This window comes from Phlebotomus papatasi, chromosome 2, assembly GCF_024763615.1.
Source record: "Phlebotomus papatasi isolate M1 chromosome 2, Ppap_2.1, whole genome shotgun sequence".
NCBI lineage: Eukaryota > Metazoa > Arthropoda > Insecta > Diptera > Psychodidae > Phlebotomus > Phlebotomus papatasi.
The window spans coordinates 16,163,479-16,186,282 of NC_077223.1; the positions used below are offsets into that span (position 1 = coordinate 16,163,479).

Below are 22,804 nucleotides of genomic sequence, written 5' to 3' on the forward strand. Positions count from 1 at the left end.
TCTTGGGTAGTTTTTTTTATTGATTTCCTGTTTTAAGATTTCCAAGATTTTACCAGGAATGGCTTTTATTAAAATTTGAGGCTAAATCCTGGACCCATTGCCAGCTGACGAGACTCCAGGAGGCTCCCTCCGAGATGAAATCCCGATGGGTTGTCTGCACCGTCATCCCCTCCCAACTGCTTGAATTGTCCACCTCCTGAAGGTGGCTTCGGGCTGGAAGCCAATGCCTTCCTCACTCCCAGTTCACTCTTTGCTGGCCACGTCGGGAACATGGCCGGATCAATAGACAGTGGAAGCTCCTGCAAAGAACAAAAAAAATCAAATTTCTGCTACCATCCTCCCCAATCCTCTTCCCTTTACCTTAAAGTAGTGACTCTTGAGAGCCTGTTCAGCTGTCAGCCTCTGCTTCGGATCATAAGTAAGCAATCCTTGGAGCAGAGACAACCCAAGTTCACTCGTAAGATGGGCAAATTTCTTCCTCAAATTAGACACTGGGTATTCGGTAAAAGTCATCTTCTGAACAGCCGGCAATTCTCCATATCCTGGCCAAATTTTCTCATTGGGCGTACCCAGATCCTTAAAAATCCTATTGAGCTGATCAATCTCAGACTTTCCTGGGAATAACGCCGTCATCGCAAGGAATTCCGCAAAGATACATCCAACAGACCAAACGTCAATCGGCGTGGAGTACTCCTTGCATCCCAGGAGCAATTCAGGAGCACGATACCACAGTGTAACCACCACGGAAGTGTAGGGCTTCAATGGAGAGCCATATTCACGCGCTAAACCAAAATCTCCAACCTAGCATTGAAAAAAAAACGAAAAATCCTCAGATAAGCCTAGATCAGCTTATTCTTATATGAGATTCTTATGTGAGCTAATTCAGAATGGACTCAAATCCGATTTGAAGCTCACTTTGTTGCGCTCACAGTGTGACACACTGTATTCTAGAGTGAGCTTATAGTAAAACCCCACCCAATTCACCCAAAGGAGCCTGATGAGGAAGGTGCACTGAAGAAATCCGAAAAAGTTAAAATAACATTCCGGAAATGTTAATTTTACCCTGCAGTATTGATCCGAAATCGGTATAAATATTACCCTTTTTAGGTGTATTAGGGGTTAAAGTTACCATTTTTCATGTTAATTTTACCCTTAAAAAGGTGTAAAGTTAACATTAAAAAATGTTGATATATTTTTTGCACCTAAAAAGTGTTAAAGTTACTAGGGAAAAAAGTTAATCGCACCCCCGTTTTTTTCTCAGTGGGGAAACCAAATCATTTGATCCCACAAGATCAGTAAAATGTATTCTCACTTTCTCTTGGTTCCTGACAGTTCCCGAGGAAGTACCATCAGTCTTGGCGCCCATGAAATTTTAACTCCAGAATATATCAAATTCAGGCTGATAAGTATTTGTGTAGTTCTCAAGGACTCAGCAGAAATACGCGCGATTAGATAAATCAAATTTTATTATACATTTTGTAAAATTTGCATCATCATTGTTTTATATTAAAGTGTTATATGCGAAACAAAAGTTTGATTTTTTTTATTTGATATCAAAAGTGTTCGCTACAACTTTAGAGTGTTTAGGGACATAATGCAGAAGAATTTAGAAAATTTGTATTGTTTATTTCATATTTAACTCATTCGTATCTTTTGGAACTCTCAAGTCTGAGTCTTTTGGGGTCTAAGACCCAATGGAAAATATGAATATTCTGGAAAAAAAACTTTTTTTTAAAATTATTTAGAACCGATAAAATTCAATTTTTGTGGATTTCACAAATGGGATGTCAAAAATCAGGAAATTTTTTAGGACTTCGAATAAATCCTGCGCTGACTGAAAGAGAAAGTACATATCGACGGCTCTATGCCATACTATGCTAAGTCGACTTAGCCTTTTATTACTCCGAGAGATATGTTGTTCCTGGGATCTAGATATCTATAACAGCTGAAAATTTGGTAGTCATCCGACTTCCGGGTAACGAGATACTCCATTTTTTCGGGAAAAAAAATAGGGGAGACTGGGGCAAACTTTGTCAAATCGAAAATTTTAAAATTCAATATCTTCCAAAAGAAAAGAGACCGCGAGACTTCAAATTTTTATCATAGATTGCCATTCGTAAACCCAATAAACGTCAAAGGTTTTAAGGAATTTAAGCAAGAAATATAGAAGATAAAAAATATTGAAATTTCGAACCCTGTTTTTAAAATATTTGCCCTTCAAGAGATATCAATTTTCATAGACTTACTTTCCAAATTTTTCCATTATTGTGTGTTTGCTGAATAATGCGTATCTGCTGAATACAAATCTGTTTTTCGTTTGTCAATTTTCCAAATTGATTTTTATCCAGAAGTAGTTTTATTAAAAATGAACACTCGGGGTAAATTTTGTCAGAAGGCGGGGCACATATTGTCAAAAAACGATGTTCCACACGACGAATAGGAACAACCAGTCACTGGTTCTGAGGAGACTGCAGATGATTTATGAGGCAAAACAATTCCAACAGGAATAGATTAAATGATTTTTGGAAGAATTCCCAACATTACAAATGAGTTTTTAAGGCCTAAATTTCTCTGGAGTTCCATAAACACAAAACACTCTCCGCCACCTTTTTCCCTATTGTTTTGCTATGTGGCATTTACTCGGCAAACTTCGTTTGGTCCAATTCGCCCAATTCTCTCTTCTGCCATTTCCAAGCCGGCGGAAGAGAATTTCTTGCCAAAAACAACGTTTGGAAAATAACTTGAAAAGCACTTCTCATTTAGATAATAAAAAATGTTCTAGATAAAGTTATAAAGGAATAAATTTTCTAGCAAAATAATTCAATTGGATATTTCATTCATTCACGAGAACTCGCAACAAAGCTAACAAAGCGAAAGAAAATGGAAAAAATACCCCATGCCTGGCAAAATTTGCCCCAGCGATTTTGAGAATTTCCACAAAATCATCTTTTAGAAAATTGCTGGAAAATAACATTTCCTTTTGAGTTAGGGCAAAATAACGTTGGGAAAGTTGTAGAGCGGTAAATTGTCTATAAGCATATGCTTAATAAGTCATTCAGATTCCCTGATAGCTCGTGAAAAAATAAAATATCCATTTTGACAAATATTGCCCCAGTCTCCCCTACACAGGCAATTCAAATGATTCAAATGGCTCTGCTGAAAAGTTGTCATTCTGAAATAGCAAGTGCGGAATGGAAGCGTCGATATGAGTGAAGGCTGTAGGCTAGGGTGTTTCAACAAGGAAAAAAATTTTGGCACTATTCTCACGGTGCTGTATTTGATGAGACAAGAAAGTTTTTCTTGGACGACCATATGATAAAACGCTGTTTAGAGGTGGCTGAACGACCCTCTCTGTAGTGTAAAATCAGAAAAATGTTCTACAGAGAGGGTCGCTCAGCCACCTCTAGACAGCGTTTGATCCGAACTGCCATTTACTGCCAAACTGCGTTTGGCAGTAAAATTCGAAAAAAGTGTGTTGTCAATTTTCAAGTTCGATTGTAATTATGAAGCAAATTTATCATGATTTGTCTTAGGTTTTAGGGATTTTGCACTATTAAGAGGTTTTCATGAAATCTACAATATATATGAGTATATAAAATCAATATATGTATGCAGATGAATAAAAAATCGTTGCATTACAAAAAGTTTGTCGCCCGAATTTCTCTCTAATTCGGTCTCAAATGCCCGAATTTGGTAGATTCTACTGTATTTTTGTCTGGTGTTTCCTCTATATTGTCATATTATATTAATTTCCTCAACAAATTCCACCTATCTAAGAACAAATTCAATTGATAAATTTCTCTAAAGTTATATTCCTTAATTTAGGAAACTGAATTTTACATGAATTCCTTTACGTTTTTGAAAATATTATTCAAATTTGAGGAACTGTAAAATTATTTCAATTGTAAAAGTCGAGATAGAATTATATACTGACAAGGGAGTTGGAGGAAACATTTTACAAAGTTTGAGGCTGATCGGAAGATATGAAAAAAATAAGTTGTAGGGTGAAAAGATTAAAGAAAAACTCTCCTATAATAAGAATTTTTAAAACAAGCTTCAAACAAATTTGAGCCCAATCATAGAAAACGAAATTTTGTCACGATTGCAATAGCTGTGATGAGAAGAAAAAGACTTACCTTGAGTATCCCTTTGTGAGATAGCAGCAAATTGGATGTTTTGAGATCTCTGTGGAGAATCCAGATGTCATGGAGATGAGCCACAGCCCGGAGAAGTTGCTGCGTGAGGCACTTCACTTCGCCCGGGAGGAAAGCCTGTTTCTTATGCTTCATCGTCTCCATCAGACTCTTCAGATCATGCTCCACGTAGTCCATCACGATGAAAATCTTATCCATATTGCTGCCCACAACAATCTCCCTCACTGTCACAATATTCGGATGCTGTCCCTTGAGCAGTGTATTGATCTCCCTGAGGGATGTTATTGGGAAGCCCTCTTTCTCCTTCTCCATCTTGAGACGCTTCAGTGCCACAATTTCCTCCGTGCGCTTATCCTTTGCCCGATAGACAACCCCATAAGTTCCTTCTTCAATTCTATTGAGACACTGAAATTCCTCCACGGAACGACAACCCTGAAGGGCAGGATAGTACGATGGCAGATCATCTGCCAGGGGGACTTTTTCCTTCTCATCACTGCTTTCGGAAGCTTTGGCTTCTGGTGGTTCCTCCGTGGCCTTTTCGGCCTTTTCGTCATCCTCCTCGAAGATATTTGAACGCTGAATGGCATCACTGTCTTCCTTGTTGCGTTTCGTGGGACTCTTGGAGGAATCCCTGGAACCTGGAGACTTGGAATCTGAACTACCAGATCCACTGCCACTATTGGAGGGTGATCCAGAGCCCGATGCTGGCGAATGGGTTTTGGACTTTGAGCTATTCCTTGAGGAATTTCTGTGTCTATGTTCGGATTTTGAGAGATCTCCCACGGACAGTGGACTATTGGGAATATCCTCATCTTCTTCCTCTTCTTCAGAATTCTGAGAATCTTCCTCGTACGATTCACTGGAGTCTGAATCTGAAGCTGTATCGTCGGATTTGTCAGAAACTGTAATCACTTGTTCCTCAGCTGAGGCGTGTTTTCGCTTCTTGTGGCTCGTTGTCCCGGAATCATCGTGCCTATGACGCTTCACTGGCTCCTGACCATCTCGACGCTCTTCTCTGCGCATCTCCCTGCGTGCCTTGAGCTCTTCCCTGGCCTGCTCCTTGCGCCTACTCGTTTCCCGATCAATCTCCAGGAGTTTTGCTCTTCTAGCAGCCTGTTCAGGATCTTCATAGCGTCCTTCTCGTGTTCTCCCTGATCCACCCGGATGTTCCCCATAGTTCTCAGGGCTATCAATATCCTCTACATTTCGCTTGTGCTCTCGATAATCCCTCCTGCGATCATGCGAAGAAGCCTTCTTCTCCGAATGCTGATACTTTGAAGGTCTCCTCTCATACCCCTCACCCTGATGCTTCTGGGCATTCATTTCTGCCTCCATCTTATGTCTCTTACTCAACAAATGACTCCTCAAATCTTCTAGCATTCGATCTGCCTCGGATTTCTCCGTCGGACTATTTCGATATCTTTCATGCTCAGGCTTTCTATACATCTCCCTCGATCTGCTACTGTAATGCTTACCTCTGTCATCATTTGAATGCCTACGGGGGCCTTGATGATGATAATCACCCCTGTGATGGCCTCCATGACGCCTCTCATGCCTCTCCGGACGCTCCGAGTGTCCGGATCGATGACGATGATCTCTCGAATGACGTTTCTCCTTGTATCCACCACGTCTATCCCTGCTCCTCTCAGGCATTCTCATGGCTTGGGGTGGTTTAATGTCTAAGGAGTCTTCAGTACCCTCAGCCTCGCCAAAACTGCGGAAAAAAAACAGAGAAATTAGCATATGCATCCTGGGAGTAAACAAAAACTCTTCAACTGACCTCTCCTCGTGAATATCTGGTGATCTCACTTGACCATCTTCACTCAAATCTTCAGCACCCGATGCCTCATCGTATCCACTCATATTTCCAAGAGTTTTTCTTAAATTTTCTCAGAAAATCAGCATAAAAACGAGAGAAAACGTTTTGTGCTAGACAGAAGGCCACAACTCACTGACAGTTCGAGCGTAGGGCCGGATCTGCGCACGAGTAATGTTGCGCGTTGCGCAAATTTTACGACTTTTGCGCGCAATTTCTTTTCTTGCGCGCAAGCTCTATTTTTGCGCCCAAACTTTTTTTTACGCGAAAAACATTTTATTTGAGACAGAAGAAGGTAATACCAACCAACAAAAAGGCTTCAGTTCCCGGTTTCCAAAAAAAAGCCTTTAGTTTCTCTGTGGATTCGTCCTTCTTTACACAGTACATCGTCGGTTCCGAAGAAGACTATTGTAGATCTACTTACAGTAGTATAAAAAGGTGGTATCATTGGATGCAGAAACCTTAGATCTACATCCCCACAAAATTTTATGTTGATTAATTTCTTCCTGCAAAAGTTACTAAAAAAAAAAACTAAAAATAGTTCGGAGCATTTTTCGAACCTATTCCAAACAATATTATTGTAAAATGAGTAACAATTGTATTCACCGGAAAATTTTCAGTTCAACTGAAAATTTCAGACGAAATTTTCAGTTCAGCTTTATTTTTCTTAAAAAATGAGCCCCGAATGCGATACTTTTGAGTCAAAATAATAAAAGTGGCACTAATGAACTGTAAGTTAACTCGAGAAAATCTTTATAAAATTATTTAAAAGCTTCAATATTGAGAAATATGTTAGAAGAAACATAATAATATTTTATCGTAACTTCCACCGTTTATAAAGCCGTAACTTCCAATGTATGGAAATCTTGGAAGTTACGACAATTTTCTGAAATGCATTATATCAATTTGAATTATTCTAGTGATAATAAGCGCCTTGATTTGACTAAATTAGTCAATTAAACTGTTGCCCTGTCATTAAAAGCTTTCATTTCGTAACTTTTATTGAATAAATTTTGTGCGCCACGTCGCTTATTTTTTTTTGAACTAATGACAGATGGGTAGGGATTTCTTCTCACTTTTTTTCTCGCAAATATTGAATTAAAATGATTTAATCTTGCAGTATTCGCATTGTCTTTGGATATTTGGAAGTGTTTGTGAACGTTCTATTGAGAAATATTACATTTTTGCTGCAAATTACAAGCCACGCAAAAAAGCAAAAAAAGTTAGGACAAATGCTGATTACTAAAAATTTTGTATGGAAATTTGTCGTAATTTCCCCAAAAATGGAAGTTAAGACAAATTCTGAAAAATTTTTCTTAATTAAGGGCACTTACGATAATTTTTGTTTAAAATAATTTTTATTGGGCTTATAAAAGTTTCTTTTTCTCGAGTGCCTTTAATAAACAAAATTACGCTGATTCCAAATATGTATATATCTCAAAATCGCAAAAATGAAGTTACTATAAATGCTGATTTAACTGACGAAATGCTGCGCGCATGAAAATTTTTGCTGCTGAGCGCATTCTGCGCGCATAAAATATACTTTGCGCGCTGCGTCGTAAAAATCAGCTTGCGTGCATCGCGCATACTGCGATCCCTTCGAGGCGGATTTCATCGATTTTGGGACAGTACATAACCTCACAAAACCTCTCCCCGTCCCCCGCCAAAACGCACTGATAATCGTGAATGGGTTTTTTACGTGTTTTATCAAGACAAATACCCATTTTCCGGGAAATGGCGACCTTGGTGACATTGAGAAATGGTCAGAAGATGCCCCAGCTGGGTCTGGGCACATACTTGGTGAGTTCCGATGTTTATCTTGATGGAAAACTTGGGAAAACTAATTGCTGGTGTTCATGAAGGCTCTTGAGGGGGAATGTGAGGAAGCTACAAAGTATGCCATTGACATTGGCTACCGGCATTTGGACACAGCATATTCCTACAACAATGAAAAAGAGGTAGGAAAAGCTGTAATTGCAAAAGTGGCGGAGGGAAAAGTGAAAAGGGAAGATATCTTTCTGGTTACGAAACTCAGCAACATCCACCACGAACCTGAGCACGTTGAGAGGGCATGCCGGAAGTCTCTGGCCAATTTGGGTCTTGATTACATTGATTTGTACTTGATGCATACGCCCATGGCATTTGAATTTCACGGCGATGAAGATACAGCTCCTAAAAACTCTGCTGGAGAGATTCTCTCCAGCACCACAGACTACCTGGATACGTGGCGAGCAATGGAGCCACTTGTGGAGAAGGGTCTTGTGCGAAGTATTGGAGTATCGAACTTCAATAGTGCTCAATTGACTCGCCTTCTTGCCAATTGCAAGATAAAGCCTGTGTCTAATCAGGTGGAGTGCAATCCGGGAATCAATCAAGGACCTCTACGAAACTTCTGTGCCAAAAATGACATTGCCCTGATTGCCTACAGTCCCCTGGGGAGGCCCCATTATGCCGCAAAGGATCCCAATTTCCCGCGTCCCGCACTACTGGACGACAGAGTTATTTCCATGGGCAAGAAATACAATAAATCTCCTGGACAGATTATTCTGCGCTTCCTTGTGCAATTGGGTGCAACTCCTGTGCCCAAATCCTCCAATAAGGAACGCATGAAGGACAATCTGAACATTTTTGATTTTGAACTCAGCACTGAAGATATTCGTGTCCTGGAATCCTTCAACACTGGCGAGAGAACCTGTCCATTCACTGCAAATAAGACACACGTATACTTTCCCTTCCACGATGAATTCTAATCCTGGGATGATTCCCTTCCGGACAGCGAGATCAAAACATTTTGCGTCACAAACAGTGAAATAAAATTGTATTCCTCCTGCGAGTAGATTTTCTTTTAGCAGTGTCATTATTAGATGGTTCACCATGTAATAAAATGCATTATCTTATCAATATTTTCGATTTTGTTTTCCTTGTTTTCTCTTGGAAAATTCCTCATTTTCCTGTCCGTTAAAAATAGCGCTAAAATTTGACCTTCACATGAGCTGTCAAAAATTCGCCACATTCGCCACCAAAACAATGTCAGTTCTAGTGGGTGAGATTTTTGCTTTTTTCTGCTATTTCCCATCCCTGAATCTTCTCAATTTCCCTAAAAATGCCTCGAAGATCCTCTTGAGAATATTCTCTATAAATTGGTTTCTTCCTTCGCAGGAGGCGGTACGGGATTCATTGGAAAACGCTTAGTGACGCTACTGAGATCCAGCGGCTATGACGTAACAGTTGTTTCCCGAATGCCCGGACTCAATCGGATTACCTGGCATGATTTAGAAGCCCAAGGATTGCCTCGAGGGACGACAGCTGTGGTAAATCTAGTCGGTCAAAATGTTCTCGATCCCACCCGAAGGTGGACACCGGGGTGAGTGACCCATCCTGACAAAGTCTTTCATCCTCTGGAAATTTCAATCCCTCTCTTTACAGTTTCAAACAAAACGTCTGGAATTCCCGTGTCAACTCCACAGCTTCAATGGCAAAGGCCATTGCCAAGGGATCAGATGCTCCTGGTGTCTTTGTAAATATATCCGGGGTAAGTCTCTATCCGCCAGCTGGTCCAGATTCCCGTGAAATCTTCGATGAGAGCAGTCCAGGAGTGGAATATGACTTCATGTCGCGCCTCTGCATTGCTTGGGAAGCAGCTGCTGCTCTGCCGCCTTCAAGCGACTGGCGTGGAATCCGGCTGCGTACTGGAGTGGTCCTTGGGCGCCAAGGAGGAATGATTGGGAACATATTCCTGCCATTCTACCTAGGTCTAGGAGGTCCTGTAGCTTCTGGACTTCAGCCGCTGCCTTGGATTCACATTGATGATCTCTGTGCAATTATTCTGCTTTGCCTCACGCGCAACGACATAACTGGCCACATCAATGCCGTAGCACCCCACATAGTATCAAATGCCGACTTTTCTCGAGCCTTTGCCAAAGCCCTCAGACGTCCTGCTGTGTTTAAGGTGCCAGAACTCATTCTTAATATCCTATTTGCCCGCGAAAGAGCCGTTCTGCTCACGGCAGGTGCTCGAGTGGCTTCCAAACGCCTCCCAGAATTGGGCTATAAATTTCAGTATCCACAAATTGAGGATGCCTGTATGCAATTGGCAGAAAGGAAGCGATAATTCGAACTTTATCCAATGCTTGTGCTTATTTATTGTCTATTTATTGTATTTTAGTTGAATAAATGGATTTCCAATGGCCTCATTTTTTAATTCCTTTATAATAGAATTTTTCGTTACCTACAATTTCTTTCAGTATGGTTTCCTTTGAAAAATATGTATCCAATTCGGTGCATTTGAAGCGTTTTCGGTTTATTCCCGATCCAAAACCGATTGAAACCGGTTCAGGATTGTAAGGAATTCCAAGACCTTTCCAACGAGCCCAAATGTGATACCATTTGGTTGAAAAATGCGTTCTCTAGAATCTTTTTAACTTTTGACCTTGACAAACCGTTATTAGGAATGATTCAATTTTTCGTGTCTCTAACCAAAAAGAAAAAAAAAATCAAACGACTCTTTTTGAAGCAATACCAAATTATAATGCGGAAATCGATTTATGGGGTGTGGGAGGAGAGGGATCACCGAAGAAACAAAGTCTCTATCTCTAACCGTTTGGCCTGTAGAATTGATAAGTGGTAAGATACGGGAGGAGAGACAAACGAACAGCAGGATGTCAAAAAACTCAAAATTTCAGATTTCTAAAATTCTATCAATATACGACCGCATTTAAATGTTCAATAACGGCAGTTATGAAGGGTAGAATGTGAGGTTATAATATACTTAACCTCAAAGTTCTTGTGTTTTTCATCCATCAGAAAATTGATTCAATTTTTCTGATAAAACTAATAATTAATTTAATAGAATATTAGGAAAAATCATTATTTAAAAATTAGAAAACCTTGATTAGCAATTTAGCAAATGTGGTCAATAAAAAAAACCTTGGTTAGAAATAGAAAAATTAAGGTTAAGTGTCCTGAAGTCGGCCGTTTCCTCCACTCGACCAGTGGAGTTTTTTATTCAATTTACTTAGATTTTTTAGAATATTATCTAACTAGTCGAACTGGTCTAACATTATTAGGTCTATTATAATTATATTATATATAATGCAAATCAATTAAAATAATTTAATTACATTGATTAAATTTAATAAAATAAAATAATTTTATTTACTATAAAAAGAACATTTAAAAAAAATGGTTAAATCAGGGGCATGACGTTTCCTATGTTTCCCATATGTTTCTAGTGAGCCGAAAAAACTTTTGAGTTTATTAGCTATTTTCTGTCATTGTAGAATGAATTAACAAAAAATACAAATACAAAATAAAAGCCAATTTAATATTGAATAGGCAACCAAAAACCTCAAATTGGCGACCTACGTAGTTTTGGAGATATCTCGTGAAATGTGTACGAAAACGGGGTAACTAAAACTGGTAGCATTTCAAAATTCAAAAATATAATAGGAAATATTATATTTTTGAACTTAAAATTTAATGCATTTAAAATCAGAAGAGATTCTTGGGTTAGTGTTTTTTGTCATTGATAAATTATCAACAAAAAAAATTCTTCTAGGTATGCGGCAAGATTTAGCAATTTTACTAAATACTGTTTTACTTTTTTTTTAGGTTAAGCATAACATAACCAAACACTTTTTGAATTACCCTATTGGTGAAATGAAAAAATGAGGCTCATTAGGGAATTATTAACGTTACATATTTGCAATATTCGTGGTACTTTTTATTATAAATTTATTTTTTTTTTTCTTTTAACGTAATCTCAGCTTGATTTTTTGACTCTCACCATTCTCACTTTGTTATTTTTCTTTACTTAAAAGGAAGAAAAAAATATTCTTCCTTATTTCACTGCTTATATTTGTAAAAGGGTTTCATATTGCACCCTATTTGTTGTTTTTTTAAATAAATAAAAATAAAAAAAGAAAATAAATAAAAATAAAAAAAAGGTTATACGTAATAAGCAAGTTTTATGCTCTTTGGTCTTTAACCCTTTAAGGACGATTGGAACACCGGTGTCCCATACAGAAAATAATTTTTCCTAACTACCTAAAGTTATTTTTTTCTTATGTCTGTACATAATTGTAAAGTAGAAGGTTGAAGGAATCTACAATATTTTTTGGAAGTCTCTAGCTATTCGCTATATAGTAAATATTTAAGATCAAAAATGGCGAATTTGTAAATTCTCAAATTATAAATTTTATACTTCCAATTTTTTTTAAGCAAAACCCTTTTGGCAATAAAAACTACAATACTAATACGTAATATTTTTTATTAAAGCGAAAAATAGTATTCATTGGTGTTGTCAGAAAAATTACTTAAATTTTTGGGCTATTTTTGTCCCTATCGTTCATGGAAGCACAAAATACACCGAATCAGACTCTGTTGGACTTTGCAAGGTTAGATGTAAGACTTATCATTGATTATGTTTCCCAGTTTAATTTTTATTGTTGATTTTCATTTCGTAAAAAGTGTCTCGTCGTTAAAGGGTTAATTTAGAAGAGGTTATTTAAAAAATAACCTCACTTCCGGATTATCTTTTCTATTTGTGAATTTTCTCTATTTATCCTTATTTTACCTTCTGAAAGCAAAGAATATTTTTTTAACCCAATATTCTAAATCTAAAAGAATAACGCAGTTTTTTTTTAAGGTTAATTGTAGTGAGGTTAGAATCAAGATAACCTAGAATTTGCTGTTCTGGTGAAAGAACCATGGTATTCTTCTTATGCAGTATAGAAAGAAAACATCAAAATATTGCTCGAAATAATTTATATGCTGCTAATTCCACAATAAATATTGAAACCTACGTTTCTGGAGAAGAATCTTTGGATGGAGATGAAAAGTAACTCACTGTGAGTCCGGGAATTGCTTCTTCAAGCATAGCTCCTGTTAATTTCATTTCAGCGATTGCCACTTCATTCTCCGGCAGAGTCAGACTGAGCTTCTGCAGCCGAGGCAGACGATAGAGAGCACAGAGACCCCTCGAAGTAATTTTTGTTCCGGTCAAATCCAACTCCTGCAGATTGTGAAATTCACTTCCGCTCACCCTGTCCAGGCACCAATCGTCAAATACGGGAATATCGTGAAAGCTGAGCTGTTTCAGGTGGAAGAGGCACCTTAAATTCTCCAATCCCTCATAATACAGCAGCATCCGGGAGCAGTCAATTGCTTCCACTTTGTACCTCTCATCGTACAACCGTGGCAATTCATACTCATCAGTATCCTCATCCTTTTGCACCCACTTCGGGTCCCCCACAAACTTAATTCGACCCCCTCGATAGACGATAAAGTGCGCTGCTGCGAGATCCGAACCCAAAATTTCATGTCTCTCCGGGATATACGACTGGAGGATTCTGTTTACTCGTTCCTTCTTCCGGACGTACCAACGCTTCACGCCACCTATTGATGTGTCCCAGGGCTGCTGCATCATTGTGATAAAGTCCGCATTCTCATTCTCTGATGCGAACAAGCCAAATTTGCTGGACCATTCGCCCTTCTGGGCAAAAGTCTCCCTCCACTCAAGATTCCTCTTGTCCCTCTCCACCTTTTCGCGTTCTTTTTGCAATATTCTACCTCCTTTTGTCCGCGTACACATGGGGCTTCCTATGACACGAATTTGGGGCGCTATGCCGCAAATTCGAGTGATTTTGAGCATTTTGATTATTTCACAGAAAAAACACTTCCACTCAATTGAGGTTATGTGACAATCCCAATAAATAACGCGTCTGCTCTCCATTTGTGGCAGACATAGGAACTTCCATGGACTTGTCCTACGATTAAATTACATTTTTTTACATTTTCTAAAATCGAAACTTTTAAATTTTTTTTTAGAATTTTGTTCAAAGTGATTAAAATACCTAAAAAAAACTGCTTTTTATAAAATATTCTTGTGGTCTTCATCTTTAACTCAACTGAAACGGTTAGAGATATCGACTTGGGTCTTCTGTGGTTCCTCAAAAAATAGGCCTTCTGAGGTATAGGGTAAATTAAGCTAATTCAGAACCTGCTCCAAATGGAAATTTTTCTCTATTCCAAATGGAAACGTCATTGTTTTCATAATAAATACAGTACTAAATTATTATATTTATATATTTTCTATACCACAGTTTCATTATTTAGTTAATTTTGCTCCAAGTAAAGCGAAAATCCATTCATATTCACAAATTTTAATTTGTTAATTTCTCAGAAAAATTAAAAGTGTACCTTTTCACCATCGAATTTTTTATCGATCGACCATGTTTTCTAATGAAAAACACTATAAGGTGACTGTTATTTATTCGTTTCGTTTAACATTTATATCATATTTCTGGATAATTTTGGTTAAATTAAGTGCTAATCTTTATTGTTAACGTTACGTGAAGTTTTCAAATGAAATAATTACCTATTTCGTAAAGAAAAAGTGTTTTTCTGAAGTGTCTGCAAAGGCTTCAATAGGGAACCACGGAAATATGATTTTTTTGGAGAGATTTTCTTATTGTTTTAGATGGGAAAAGGAGAAATGACCAGGAATAAGAAGAAATCTTGCACTCAGGAGCTACTAAACAAGGTTTTGGAAGCCTTTCATCGCGGTTTCACTTACACTGTTTATCTCCAATTAGAAACTTTCCCTTGTCTCCATTTGGATTAATTTGTTTCCAATAGAAGCATTTTACACTCGCGTATTTTTCTTGTATTTAAGAAGTTTTCAAATTATATCTAATGAATTTTCATTAAACACTAACATTCTAGAACTGTCAAGGAGAAAATTTATGTAATTTTCGTCAGAAGAAAAGGAACTTAATGTGTTGAATCTTCTGTCAAAGTTAAAGTGTCTGGAAATGGTTTTGAATTAGGACATTTACCCTATTTAATAAAATTCCTTTTAAAAAACCACTCACCTTTCGCTGTAAGATTTTTTTAAAAATATATTTTGCAAAAAACCGCGTCCTCCAGTGAATTAAATCGAAAATAAATCACCTTTAAAGTCTTAAAACAATTTTCATCAAATTGAGTCGAAAATCAAATTTATCTACATTTTTATTCAATTTTAGCAAGTTTTGTTTTTACATAATTAAGAAGATATAATTATTCTTTATATCAATACGACGCGAATCTATCCCAAAACTTACTGAATATGTTTCTGTTTCATTTTTTTTCTTTATTAAATTAGTTCTCTTGGTATATTATAAATTACCAAGTAGAAAACGAGGCTTGTTTTTTTCTTCATTTTAAATATAGTAACTTCTAATACATGAATTTTTTTCTTTTTAAATTAATTATAAGTAATATAGAATATGTATAAAAAAAAGCATTGAACGTCTATGAAAAAAAAGTTACTTACAAATTAAAAAAAAAGATATTTTATGGCGCCGTGCAAGTTTTTTTTCCCTTTATATCCGCTATAGCTAGATATTCTGTTTTTTAATTATTTTTCCCCACTGAAAAATTTATTCCATTCCGCAAAATTCATGCGAATACACCTCTTTCCCGGAACATTCGGCGCCTCCATTCTAGCCTGTGATTTTCTTTTTTTTTAGTGTCACTAGCATCACTCAATTGACAAAAAATAATGTGGGCTTCTCTCGTTTTTTTCTTTTCTTAACATTGCATCCGGAAAAAAGTAATTGCGGAAGAGACTCATGGAGTAAGAAGAGTGTTGAGGTTGATCAGAAAGAAACAAACGCTGAGTGATTCCATGTCAAGAGCATTGCATTAAAATTTGAATCCTTCAATTGGAACGTCCTGATCGAACACAATCATCGTTTCATTCTCCTCGACCTATGATGTTTTTTTTTGGTTTAACGTCGAAAGAAAAAAATAGAGATCAGTTTCAGGAAATACCATTCTCCGAATGAATTAAGCAGGGCTACACACTCGGCAAAGTATGTTGTGACGAATTTGCCTCATAAGTACCTATATGCAATGAATTATTCACGATAGATCTCCCCTATAAACTCCAAAAGGCACCCCTGGGTCACCCACAGCCTCACACACACATTATAGGGAGAAACTTCCAGTATATTGTCTCGGGTGCAATTATTACACTTAAGCCTATACTTCGGGAGGGCAACGTTTATGTATTTGTCTAAAAGGGGACAGACAGTATGATAGGAACTAACATCGGATTTTGGTAAATTACTTAAGAGTTTTCTTTGTTACGAAAACTCGTAAAGAGCCTCTGCGACATAATGCTACATTTCTGGAGCGAGCTAACGGATAGTCGCCACTACTGGAGGAGGTTACTGCGAGACCCGGTCCCTTAGACCTTAGAGGGACATTGCAGCCACCTAAGTAATGGCCTCTACAGACTCTTTCCGTACAGAAGTAGAGTTTGGTAAAGAGAAAAGACTTTCTTATTTCTTAATACTTTCGCAAGGTGGCGGTAGTTACACCCTGTTCGAATTTCGAAGTTCTCAAGTGTCAAAATGTGACATTGTTGTGAGGAACAAAACAGAACAACGACGCTTACTGTTCTTGTCCCATTATATCACTCCATAATCACTGGAGTAACTCTTTTGCCAGCTTTTTAGTGTGATATTTCATAAATTTTTCCCACCTTGTTCGAAAATTTAGTGTGAAAATTCGAAATAGAATTTGAATTCTTCGAACTTCAACGACTTTTTGTGCAAATAGAGTTCCATTTACCTTTTATCCAAGACACTATTGGAGAATCAAAATCTACTTCTGTTTAGGCTCAGAGCCCAAGTATTAAGAAGTAAGAAAGTCTCTTTTTTGGATCTTCAAATAGATTTTCGAATTTTTCAAGATCTACTTCTGTATGGAAAGAATGAATCCAATTTTTTGAGTCGGTAAAGGACATTGGGAAAACTGTCCAACATTTCGCCACGAATGAGACTTATACCAATCGAATCGGTATTGGCAAAGGTAACAACTTTGGACCAACCCTAAAAATATGTAGGAAAAGCACTAGAGCATAAAACATATGTATAAGACTTATGATTTTTTTTTGCAAAACTCCTTTTATACAATAACGGTTAATCGTATATTGGTCGTTTCCAAGAATAATTTGTAAAGAACGTTTAACGGAATAATAATTTTAATAATTTGTTTAACGGAATTAAATAATATTCGAGTATATTTGAGGAAAATCTGGATACAAGAGAGATAGGGATACGGTTTCTTTTGGGAAAATGTTCCTTGAGTTCAGTTCTCTTTTGGAAAACGTTCTTTAGCGCCAACAACTTTAAAAAAAAAGCAAATTTCATAAAAATAATTCTACCAATTTCTTAACAACCCTTACTTTAAGATATCTGAAAAAGTTGACGTGATGGACAATAAGTTTCTTTGAGTCATATGTTCAAGATACACCAAGGACTCCGAAATACATGTCAGTTGTCATTAAACGGAAACAGTTTTCGTTTTGTTGCTCTGTAATATGCGATAGCTTTAAAACATGGCAAGTTTGTATAGGAGCTTGCTACCATATCGTACATTTGAGTATGCCTAGCTCGCAAGAATTATAGCGTTAGGGCGAAAAATAATTGCAGAATTTTCGCACTTACTTCCATGGAGTCTTGTTCGGAAAGATATCAGAAAATATCCTCGGAATATTCAATGGAAATTTAGTTTAAATTTCCACGGAATGTTCTTAGATAATTGCAAGAAAATTCCTCGGACTTTTTTTTCAGGAAATCTACGCGAAAAAAAGCTGATAACTCCGCAGAATTCCAAGCGGAATATTAGGTTTTATTTCCACGGAAACTCTCGTGGAAAAATAGAAGATAAATTCCAGGGAATTTTCTGTTACTGTAAAACTTTGCGGCCGATCGGCTACAGCGACATTTCTGCCCATTTCCCTTTGAAATTAACTTCTTATGAACCGTTGGCGCTGAAAACAGTCCGAGAAATTGGCACCAAATACATTTTGCATATTCTACGGCGTTTCTGTTACTTATTCGAAACAAGTCTCCTGAAAGTATGCAAATTTTCTGTATGCATCAATTCGGTTCCAAAAATATGCATAATCCCGGTACCTCCTATATCTTACGATAGGCCATTTTTCCCAATCTCCATTTGCTTTTCTAACTACGGAAGTCAACAGAGAATCCGCGATTCTCTAAGAGAATCCCAATCATCCGTGTGAGACCTTAGTCTCTTGAAAGATTGTAGATCTTGGAAAGGAGAATTCTGTGATTTACTGTGTCAAAGGCTGTCGAGAGGTTAACGAAGGCAACACCTGTAATTTTACCTTCCTCGAAACCATTCTTAATAAACTAAGTGAGGTTCAGTACTTGACCAGAGCTAGATTTCCCTGAGCAGTATCCAGCTTGCTCTATGATCAGCTTATGCTCTACGGCGGTTTTCAAGCCTTTTGCACCAGTATACTTTCAAAAATTTTGAAAAGATGACATAAGAGAGAGATAAGGACGATAGCTCCTCGGATAATTGAAGTGGAACTAATCCACTGAACAATACTCGCAATAAAGAAACTACTTAAATTTGTCCTGAATCCTTGGAGATTTCAAAGTTGAAAATCATTGAAGGACCAAAAGAAACTCTTCATCAGGGACATTGAAATTCTCAACTTAATTTTTTTGCCATTGTGTGTAGTCAGCTTTAAAGGAGAAAATAATAATTCACTTACCTCTTCACTGAAGAATTGCCTAATGATTTCATATGCCAACTTGTAAATATCTACATTCTCATGATTCTGCAGCTCCTCGATCTTTGACATTCCATCGCACTCCTCAATCATGGCCGCAATCTCCCCAACATGCGATCCGCCCATCTTTAGCATATTGTGAATTCCATCAAGAACGACCTGAAACATCCAACCAAAAGTACCATAATTTCAATTCCTTCCAGAACACTCTTACAGGAATTTCCCTTTCTTTTTTTCTTTTTTTTTGTGAATCACTTACATTGATGACCTGCGTATCGCGGCAGGTGAGGAGTTCACAGAATGGCGGAATGGCACCCTCCTCAACGAGTCGCCATACTTGATGTCTGTTGCCACTGATGGTGAGATTGCTGATGGCCCAGGCACTCTCCTTCTGCGTTTGGAACTCACCCTTGGCCAAATTTTCAATAATCTTGGGCAAAAGACCAGCATCGATGACGGCCTGGACCTGCGTTTGATTGCCAGCTGTGATGTTGGACAGGAACCACACGGCCTCCTTGCGAATCTTCTCCTTCTGGTGACTCAGCAATGCCGGGAAGTACGACAGAGCGTCACAGTTGAGCACCACCTGAGTCTGATCGTCGCTACCAGTCACGATGTTACCCACGGCACGTAAAGCTGCCGTCTGGACCTAAAATTCAACAGAAAGCCCAATCGATATTAGGGGAGGACTAAGCACGACCACTAACCAGTTTCTGGGTTTATAACTGATAACTTTCTATTCTAAATGGAACAAAAATAAAAGACTGACAGAAAAAAGTTCAGAAAACATCAATTAAACTTAGAGAAAGAATTCGATCAATTTCGGTATCAATGTCAACACAAACAGTGCCGAGTTTTTTTCGATTTAAGCCACGTTATAAGTAAAATTTAAATAAAATTTTTATAAAAGAGTGAAGTTTGGACCATCTATTCGAAGGTAAATAGTTATGCTCAGTGAAATTTATTTGCATAATACCCACACTTTTGTCTGTCCCGAAATACCCTATTCTATTGTCCCGAAATATACCATTCTTACTTCTTTACATTTCTTGCTATTTCGTACAAAAAATAATGCATTTTTCAACATTTTCGGTAAGAGAATCTTATTCCGGATAGAATGAGGAACATAAATATGTGTGTAATATTTCAACTCAATGAACATTACATGAAATCATTAAGGGAGTATAGGAGGCCTAGCCTAGACTGTTTGGCTCCTGTTATAATCAATTTAATTTAGTCAAGGTGTGTATCTTGATTTTGTGACGGACTCAACAGCATCCACGTCCGCCTGCATAAGCCACACTTCCAATGCAACCCTGTTTAGTGGGTGAATTACACGCAGGAGGTTATTTACTCCTAAGGGGGCTGAGTAATTTATTGACCTCCTAAATCTTTCAAAAGATTTTAATATTTGTATCAACAAAGAAAAAAATAATTTGAGAAGTCGTTAAACTGTTTGAAACTTGGAAGTGCTAAAATGTGTCCCGAAATACCACACGTTACCCTATTGTCCCCGTTTTGAGTTTTTTTTTTTATTAAAGCAAATGTGCTCTATCTACTGTAATTCTTTCTCACTGTAACTTTTTTGGGCAGTACGCATGTTTAGAGAGAATGTGGATTTAGTCAGGTCAGAATTCACTCCACAAATTTCCAATGTAAACAAAAAAATCGTTGGATTTCAAATAATTTGATGTGTATCAATCTCAAAATTGGTGTGATATTTTGGTCCCGCTCTCAAGGATAAGCGAGAGTCTACTCTAAATTCCTTCATAGAATTCTAAAAGAAGCTTACGACATTGATGAAGGTTTATGGATAGCATCTATGGAAAAAAATTTCAAGCCGCTATCTTTTTTATCTTGGAAGATATTAAATTTTGAAATTTTCGTTTTGTGACTTTTTGCCCCACTCTCGCCTAGTAAGGATAAGGTTAAGTACTTATTAAGTTCTTAGTAAGTACTTAATGGACTTGATGTATTACCCGGGAAAAGTAGAAAAACACCAAAGAGGCAAATATCCTGTTATCTACTTAAATATTTAACACTACTATCCAAGAAGTTTTCCATAAAAACTTAACTTCCTGCCTGATCTAGCCCCAGTCTCCCCTATCAGAATTTATATTGAGCATTAAATTGTATTTACGATTTTTTTTGAATATGAGTTCAAAAGATGATTCATTGACGAAATATCCGCGAAAAGTTTGACAAACTTTTTTATTAACTCTTTCGCTGCCTTTGGAACTCTGCTAGAAACCCAGAGGAAAAATAAGGATATTCTGGCTGGGGAAACAATTTTCTGGACTCTTTAAAATCGATAAAAATCTAGGATCCAGGTTCCTTTTGTAATTTCGTAACTTTTCGTTACCCGAAAAGGACTAAAAGAATATTTTCATATAGGGGAAACTGGGGCACCACCAAACACGGAGTAGCACCAAACACTGCGATTTTTTAATCATATATTCGACTTCTGAGGACAAAGCCTGTAGGAATTTATAGTCATTATAGGGATGCTTGTCCACTAAAGATATGGTCGAGATAGTCCGAGTAGTTTAGAAATAAAAATTAGTATTTGGTGCTACCCTGTGTTTTGTGGTGCCCCAGTTTCCCCTAAATGGATAAAACTGATATTCCTACCTTGACGTCCATGTGAGCGAGAAGCGGGATGAGCTTGGGCACAACCCCACAGTCAATGACAAGCTGTATTTGTTCGTTGCCGCCGTCCGTGAGATAACTGAGCGCCCAGACGGTATCCACGAGGATATTGATGTCCGTGTGGTGGATGAGGACGTTCAGTGCGGGCAGAATTTCGAGAATTGTGGCTGTTGGTGGTGGAGGTTCCTTGTTCCTGCACAAATTCACAATCACCCATGTGACATTGCGCAAGAAGGGGATGGGCGTATTGTGCTTGATGAACGATAGCAGTGGCTGCACCACACCGTGCTTTATCACATAGTCCCTCAAGTGTGGTCCATCCCCAATGATATTCCCCAGTGCCCAAACAGCCTGTTCGCACACATTGGGCGCCGGCGATGACAGAAGCTGCAGGAACAGTGGTACAGCACCTGCCTTTACCACTTCATTTGTCTGATGGGACGTTCCGGAGGCAATATTAGTGAGTGCCCAGGCAGCCTCAAATTGCAACATGGACTGATCATGCCGTTCTAGGCACTGTACCAGTGTCGGAAGAATTCCACTGGCAATCAGATCGTCAATTGGGGGATTGCGATCTGAGGATAGAAGACGCCTGGCTGACTGTACAGCTGCCAATTGCTTCTCCGGATTTGATGCATCCGATGCATTTTCCACCAATTTGTACAGATTCAGCGATGATAAATTATCATCTTCATCTGTGGAGTCAACAACTGGGACATTCCGACGCTTGAGGATTGTCTCTTCTCGCTTATTCTTCCTCAATTCCACTGTCACCTCATTGCGACGTCTTCGCATTTCCTAAATTTGTATCAATAAAATCGAATTGTCTCTTTTTGCTTTTTGTGGATTCTGCAAGGTGGGGTGTCTCATTGACCCCGTTATCTGGCCCCTAAATCCCAAAATCACAACCTCACTTTTTCTCCTGAATGACATATCTGACCCATCATACTTCTCCCTTGAAAATATCCCCTTTTTTCCCGAAAATACATCACTTTGAGTGCTTCTCATTACATAGAATCAATCCCCGGACAGTAAATAGGAGGAAATTCTGAGAAAATCAGCAGGGAACATCGAGAAAAGTCCACAAAGAAAAGTCTCCAAAGTGTGGAGACTTGATGCAAGTGATTATGAGCAATTGTCTCCAAGCACCCTTGATTCACCCACAAAAACCTCCCTGGAAATCCCCAGAAACACCCCAAAAGGGACAACTTGTCACCCAAATTAAACAATATTTCTACTTACATCTTGGTCTTTTCCTTTGTTTTTGAAGACTTGCATACGATTTTTAGAATGTGGATCTATTGACGCCATTTTAGAGACACTCTCAAGTCACGGAGAATGTGCAAAATTTTTTCAATTTCTTCTACAGCACACACCGTGAAACTTTTTCACCAATTTTATCCTCTTATTGTATGGTAGAAAGACTCCTTGATCCTATGGTGTACTTTTTTCTGCTGAAAAACAAATTTTTCTCACCGATTTCCCACAGAATTTCACAAAACTCCACAAAAAAACTCTCACGTTTTTGTTTCTTCGGACAGCAAACTAGATGGTGGCGCTGTAATCACTATTTCGCCTCTATTCGCC

The 22,804-nt window shown here is 37.9% G+C and overlaps 5 protein-coding genes across 5 annotated transcripts; 2 read left to right on the forward strand and 3 right to left on the reverse strand.

Annotated features, from left to right (window-relative positions):
* LOC129802798 (serine/threonine-protein kinase PITSLRE) lies at positions 1–6,131 on the reverse strand. The gene is made up of 4 exons (XM_055848900.1): positions 5,935–6,131; positions 4,137–5,868; positions 361–801; positions 1–299 (listed from the first exon to the last, which is right to left on the reverse strand). The coding sequence occupies exons 1-4, from the start codon at positions 6,015–6,017 to the stop codon at positions 69–71; spliced, it is 2,487 nt and encodes an 828-aa protein (XP_055704875.1). The 5' UTR covers positions 6,018–6,131; the 3' UTR covers positions 1–68.
* Positions 6,132–7,606: 1,475 nt separating this feature from the next.
* LOC129802808 (aldo-keto reductase family 1 member B1-like) lies at positions 7,607–8,873 on the forward strand. Its single transcript, XM_055848908.1, has 2 exons — positions 7,607–7,770; positions 7,833–8,873. Exons 1-2 carry the CDS (start codon positions 7,657–7,659, stop codon positions 8,718–8,720), a joined length of 1,002 nt encoding a protein of 333 aa, XP_055704883.1. The 5' UTR covers positions 7,607–7,656; the 3' UTR covers positions 8,721–8,873.
* Positions 8,874–8,966: 93 nt separating this feature from the next.
* LOC129802811 (epimerase family protein SDR39U1) lies at positions 8,967–10,159 on the forward strand. Its single transcript, XM_055848912.1, has 3 exons — positions 8,967–9,013; positions 9,130–9,334; positions 9,397–10,159. Exons 1-3 carry the CDS (start codon positions 8,998–9,000, stop codon positions 10,079–10,081), a joined length of 906 nt encoding a protein of 301 aa, XP_055704887.1. The 5' UTR covers positions 8,967–8,997; the 3' UTR covers positions 10,082–10,159.
* Positions 10,160–12,718: 2,559 nt separating this feature from the next.
* On the reverse strand, positions 12,719–14,893 carry LOC129802813 (distal membrane-arm assembly complex protein 2-like). Its single transcript, XM_055848914.1, has one exon. It carries the CDS (start codon positions 13,700–13,702, stop codon positions 12,770–12,772), a length of 933 nt encoding a protein of 310 aa, XP_055704889.1. The 5' UTR covers positions 13,703–14,893; the 3' UTR covers positions 12,719–12,769.
* A 464-nt stretch (positions 14,894–15,357) lies between these two features.
* Positions 15,358–22,791, reverse strand: LOC129802805 (importin subunit alpha-3-like). Its single transcript, XM_055848906.1, has 5 exons — positions 22,460–22,791; positions 21,200–22,015; positions 18,828–19,217; positions 18,551–18,727; positions 15,358–15,723 (listed from the first exon to the last, which is right to left on the reverse strand). Exons 1-5 carry the CDS (start codon positions 22,526–22,528, stop codon positions 15,658–15,660), a joined length of 1,518 nt encoding a protein of 505 aa, XP_055704881.1. The 5' UTR covers positions 22,529–22,791; the 3' UTR covers positions 15,358–15,657.
* Between the last annotated feature and the right edge of the window lie 13 nt (positions 22,792–22,804).

Coding starts and splice junctions, on each gene's coding strand:
- LOC129802798 (XM_055848900.1), bottom strand. CDS start 6,017: ATGAGTGGATACGATGAGGCATCGGGTGCTGAAGATTTGAGTGAAGAT. Junction 5,869..5,934: donor CCAGATATTCACGAGGAGAG/GTCAGTTGAAGA, acceptor TTTTTTCCGCAG/TTTTGGCGAGGCTGAGGGTA. Junction 300..360: donor TCAAGAGTCACTACTTTAAG/GTAAAGGGAAGA, acceptor TGTTCTTTGCAG/GAGCTTCCACTGTCTATTGA.
- LOC129802808 (XM_055848908.1), top strand. CDS start 7,657: ATGGGTTTTTTACGTGTTTTATCAAGACAAATACCCATTTTCCGGGAA. Junction 7,771..7,832: donor TGGGTCTGGGCACATACTTG/GTGAGTTCCGAT, acceptor GTGTTCATGAAG/GCTCTTGAGGGGGAATGTGA.
- LOC129802811 (XM_055848912.1), top strand. Junction 9,335..9,396: donor ACCCGAAGGTGGACACCGGG/GTGAGTGACCCA, acceptor CTCTCTTTACAG/TTTCAAACAAAACGTCTGGA.
- LOC129802813 (XM_055848914.1), bottom strand. CDS start 13,702: ATGGAGAGCAGACGCGTTATTTATTGGGATTGTCACATAACCTCAATT.
- LOC129802805 (XM_055848906.1), bottom strand. CDS start 22,528: ATGGCGTCAATAGATCCACATTCTAAAAATCGTATGCAAGTCTTCAAA. Junction 22,016..22,459: donor ACAAAGGAAAAGACCAAGAT/GTAAGTAGAAAT, acceptor ATACAAATTTAG/GAAATGCGAAGACGTCGCAA. Junction 18,728..18,827: donor GCGATACGCAGGTCATCAAT/GTAAGTGATTCA, acceptor TGGATGTTTCAG/GTCGTTCTTGATGGAATTCA.